Source organism: Durio zibethinus, chromosome 11 (assembly GCF_047325235.1).
Source record: "Durio zibethinus cultivar Kanyao isolate XHJ-2024 chromosome 11, ASM4732523v1, whole genome shotgun sequence".
Classification (NCBI taxonomy): domain Eukaryota; kingdom Viridiplantae; phylum Streptophyta; class Magnoliopsida; order Malvales; family Malvaceae; genus Durio; species Durio zibethinus.
In genome coordinates this window covers 19,201,755-19,207,180 of record NC_143172.1, presented here as the reverse complement: position 1 = coordinate 19,207,180, position 5,426 = coordinate 19,201,755, and the positions used below count along the sequence as shown (strand labels likewise).

The following is a 5,426-nucleotide window of genomic DNA, read 5'->3' as shown; positions in this document are numbered from 1 at the left end:
ACACGCAGTTGCCCTTTTTTCCAAATTAAAATAGGAAAGTCAATAAATTGGTTAAGAAGAAGCGTTGATCATCGACATAATTATTTGAAGCAAGATCAATTAAACTTGTTTGTTGACATTACATTAAGCAAATAATCAAGATTAAGAAAAAAAAATCCAAACATTAATAAGCCCAAGTGTCACTACCAAAGGGAATACGAGAGTCATGTGGAGAAGAAAACAAGCAATAAATAGAAGAGGTTTGCACAAAGCAGTTCATTATGAGAACAATAATAATAATAATAATAATAATATTGGTTGCATTCATGGTTCGCGTAAGCCTCCAGAACAAGGGATGAGTTGTAAACAATGTGGATGAGAAAAAGGAACAAAAAAAACTTGACCTGTAAAAAGAGTCACCGAGTGGCAAGAAAGTGTTTTTTGGCCCTACTTGTTTCTCTGTTTTCCTGATTCTTAACCCCTTCTATTGTGTTTGAGAAAAGGTGAGAAAAACTCGTACATCTAATATAAAGAATTAATTGATATGGGGAGGTATGGGAAGAAAACTTAAATTTAGGCTGAATATTGGGCTAAGGTGAAGAATCGTAACAATTCTTTCTTCGCCCTGGGGGTTCAACCACCACCTACCTTTTTATTGTGCATCATGTATGCCCTCTGTCTCTCTCTCTCTCTCTCATTAAGCTCTAAGAGAAGCTCTCCAACACGCTTCTATTTCATGACACAAACATTTGATTAGAGGTCAAGATCGCAAACAGTGGAATAGTCCCGCCACACATTTTCAGAAAAACGTGTTGGATATAGTTGCCCATGTATATTCTACTGTTGGCTTCCTATTTATGTTAGTGTAGGATTTGCATACTGTGAGGAGAGAACAGACAAGAGGGATGAGAGAGAGTTTATGCTGAGGCCCTTCAATTGTTTCACAGACATTTTCATCTCTAAAAAACCCAGTCACAGCTTTCACATTGTCCTTAGTAACTCTGTCTCTCTGTCTCTTGTTCTCTTTAACTCTTGCTTCCTGGGGGATAATCAGCCATTGCCTGCGGCAGGGTTGGGAAGAGAGGTTCTCTCAAATGGATGTAATGCGTAAAATCAAAACGGTCTTAACATTAATAGGAGGAGTTCTAAATAAGGCAGTGAGCTTCATTGTCTTCTGTATTCTTGACCTTCTTGATTTCATTCTATGTTTTGTTTACAAAGTGGTTGATTTCTGCATTGAAGCTGAATGGAAGCCTTGTTACTGTTCCTCTGCTAAAGAAGCCATCACTAGTAGTGGTAAGATCTTGGTCTCAGAAAAGGGCGAGTCCAAGATTGTTTGCCTCACATCAAGCAAGCTGCAGCTGGAGGACATTTCAGATACCCTCTATTCACGTCCTTCTCTTGTGACCGAGGTCTCAAAGCTTACCGTTAATGAGCTAAAGAAGCTCAAATTGGATGGCACCATCATCCAATCTTCCGAGAAGATGAAGAAAGGAACAGTAAGATCAACGTTCACCATTAACTCTACCATTGTGGAAATGCTTCAGGGCAAGATGGTTGGGCAGCAATTGCATCCCATTCCTAGATGGTCCGACTGCGATTGTACACTCTGCAATTCTTGGACTTCTTCTAGCAAAGACACCCTTTATGTTAAAGCTGAGGGACCAAAAGGTAAATGAGATTCAATCAAATATTATCCAAATGTGATAAAATAACTATCATCGTATTACCATGAACCTTCATTTATTACATTCAGTTTTTTGAAGCTTGCTATTGGATTTGTGATGTCAGATAAAGCAAGAGAAGATGTTTTATTCATACATGGCTTCATTTCATCGTCAGCATTTTGGACTGAAACTTTATTCCCCAACTTTTCTAGCACTGCTAAATCAACTTATCGGCTGTTGGCTGTCGATCTACTGGGTTTTGGGAAAAGTCCTAAGCCAACCGACTCCCTTTACACGTTAAGAGAGCATGTGGACATGATTGAAAAATCGGTGCTTGAAGCATACAAAGTTAAATCTTTCCACATTGTGGCTCATTCCTTAGGCTGCATCTTAGCCCTTGCTATAGCTGTAAAACATCCGGGATCTATCAAGTCTCTCACCCTTCTTGCACCGGTAAATTCCTTTTTCTTTTACCAATCTTAGACAAAAATTTTTACCGTTTCCGGTCTTAATTTATAGTAGTATCAAGTATCATCTAACAAGAAACGTACATATGAATATGGCAGCCATATCATCCAGTGCCAATGGGTGAACCAGCAACACAATATGTTATGAGAAGAATAGCGCCCCGACGAGTGTGGCCAGTGATGGCTTTTTGTTCATCCATTGGTTTCTGGTACGAGCACATCAGCCGGACGGTTTGCCTGCTTGTTTGCAAGAATCACCGTCTGTGGGAATTTCTCACCAAACTTATCACCAGAAACAGGTAATGATAATTTTTTCAATCCTAATTCCTAACACCGATCGTCAAGTCATGTCCGCCCAAACAACCTTAACTACAATCCCATACAGTAAAGCAAACCATGTCATTTATTATCTTTGACTATCCAAATTCCACATCTGTTCCTTTCGGTCTATATACCAAACTACCCATCAATCTAATATTCGTAAGTTTGGAAAATTATTATCTATTTCAGCCAATCTCATCGTTCAGAGAAGTTGAGAGGTGGAAAAGATTTGTCCATTTCAGCCATGTACTTTACTTTTGGCCCCTGCATGCAAATCTTTCGAGTCCTCCTAAAAACCAGGAAAATTTTCCATTTTAGAGAAAACTTATTTAGGTGAAATTTGTGAAATGTTTTTTTTTAAATGATGTAATAAAAATTTTAATAAAAAATTTAAATTTATAGATTTATACAGTTTATTTTAAAAATCAATAATATATAAAAAAAATTATAAAAAATATTATTTATAATTTAAATTTGATCGATACTTATTCAATTAAAAAAATTCTATCAATATTTTTATGAAAAATATTTATCTAAAAATATATATCAAAATTTATTAAAATTTATATACTTAATTTATATAATGAAGCTTTTAAATCTATTGATTTTTAATTTTAATTTTAATTTAATCAATTTTAATTAAAAATTTCATAAATTTCACCTAAAAAACTTCTTTCAAAGTTTTTGCAATTTTTAACAGCAACTGATCAAAATTGTCCTACTCCTGTACCAATTGAAGGCCTTACCTCCAGGCTCCAGCGAAGCCATATATATTTTTTATAGCAATAGAATTTTTTCTATTCCTATACCACGTAGAGGCCCTCCCAGCCAATCTATTTCGTTCATTAGGGACTAGAGACGTATAAGAATCCAGACTGCTATAGGAGTGAATTTCTGTTTTTTAGAATTTGTTTTGGTATAAAGTGATTTTGTGAAGAAAAAAATGTTAACACCTATTACACTACACAACCTTATAAAATAAATCCAACTTTGATTGGAATCAAAATTATTTTCCAATTAAATTCAAGATGCAAGAGGTTTTCAACCAAGCAATTTATATATTTTTCTTCTCCCTCCCCACCCCCCACCCCCACTTTTTTCTCAAACTTTCGTGCCAAAAATTAGTAAATATAATAGAATTTATAATAATAATTAGGGATATAGTGCCCTCCTCCGTATATGCATTATTTATCATTTGACTAACAGAAACAAAAGTAATCGAATTTTTTTTGTTAGAAAGAGAATTCAATCCTATATTTTAAGAGAAAAAAAACTGAAAAAAGTAAAAAATATTAGTATTGAAACATTGATTTAATAATAAATACATGTATTTTTATTCAAAAAAATTTAAATTTCAATCCCTACTTTTTTTAGTAAAAAAAAGAATTAAATAATTATAATATATAATATACAAGAGTTTCTTTGCGCTAGGTTGTACTGGTGTTTAAAATTTTGTTCCTTAATTGCTTGGTGAACACAAGTCAAATATAGTTCAAAATGAAGCCCCAACCGATGGAGACAGATGTGTTTTTTTTTAAATTTAAAGAAAATATATATTAATAGAGAAAATAGGCTAAAGCATGGAGACAGATGTTTAATTAAATGTAAGAAATGAATTTGGTAATGTCATTTATTAGGTCCTACTGTATATTCAAATTCATTTGTGCTATGCTTCTGGATACCGACCTTCATCTACCATCTCACTTGAAATTTTAATTATTTTTTCAGGATCAGGACTTTCTTGCTTGAAGGGTTCTTCTGCCACACTCATAACGCCGCCTGGCATACTCTTCACAACATTATTTGTGGCACCGCCAGCAAGCTCGACCGCTACTTGGATGCCGTCCGCGACGGGCTAAAATGTGATGTCACCATATTCCACGGCAAAGACGACGAAGTTATCCCACTCGAGTGCAGCTACAATGTTCAAAGGAGAATCCCTCGTGCTCGAGTTAAGGTTGTTGAAAACAAAGATCACATTACAATTGTTGTTGGTAGGCAAAAGGCCTTTGCCAGGGAACTTGAGGAGATTTGGAAGAGATCAACAAGTGATTAATCAATTCTCTTCTTTTCTGGGCGAAATTAAAGCACAAAAAAAAAAAAAGAAAAATAACAGTGAAATCATTGTGTCCAATCAAGTGCGTAAGGATGACATGAGATTGGCAGGGTTTTCTATCTTAAGTCCTCAAGACCTCTGATTTTAAGTCAATATTTTAGGCCATGTGAAATCGATACCCCTATTATTAGGGTTGTGAAATGCTTAATTAATCGTAAGCATATGACGTTTTATAAGAAAAAAACAAGTGTCAAAATAAATAGTATTTCCCCCTTTTTTATTTTGTCGTGAAAATGTATGTAAATTATGTTTTTCAGTTTTACCTTCTCAACTTATGTACAAAACTTTGGATTCAGTAAGTTCTTTAATATGACATAAAAAATAATAATAACACGTATCATAGAGAAACGATTATATATACGAAATATATATAGTTTCCATTTTCAGGACTCTAAAACTTGATATCTAATTTAAACTCTTATGTCACTCTAATTGTTTTTTATATATATGTTGTGGGTGGTTTTTAGTTTATATATTATCGGTATATAATTTTATATATTATTATTGAATCACCTCTTATTAAAATATTGTTATTTTTATTTTTTGATTAAAAAATTACAATTTAATGATTAAAAAATTACAAGTATTAAAATCAAATATGAATTTATTATTAGAGGTTTAAAAATTTTCAACATGACATGAATTTTTGGGTCTATTAATATGATAGTTTATAACATGATAAATAATGAACCCCTTTTAGTAATTGTATAAGATTATTTTTAGGATTACATCTATTTCTTTTCTCCCTAAAACAAAATTAATGTGCATTTCCAACCCATGTGGTTGAACTAATCAGGGAATAAATCAGTATGTCATGTTAGGCTACTGAACTTATTAATCAGGGAATAAATCAGCATGTCATGTTAGGCTACTGAA

General features: G+C 33.4%; 1 protein-coding gene across 1 annotated transcript; it reads left to right on the top strand.

Moving 5' to 3' along the window:
• Positions 1-824: 824 nt before the first annotated feature.
• LOC111290902 (putative lysophospholipase BODYGUARD 3) lies at positions 825-4,628 on the top strand. The gene is made up of 4 exons (XM_022882417.2): positions 825-1,650; positions 1,771-2,099; positions 2,213-2,412; positions 4,163-4,628. The coding sequence occupies exons 1-4, from the start codon at positions 1,074-1,076 to the stop codon at positions 4,488-4,490; spliced, it is 1,434 nt and encodes a 477-aa protein (XP_022738152.1). The 5' UTR covers positions 825-1,073; the 3' UTR covers positions 4,491-4,628.
• Positions 4,629-5,426: the final 798 nt, after the last annotated feature.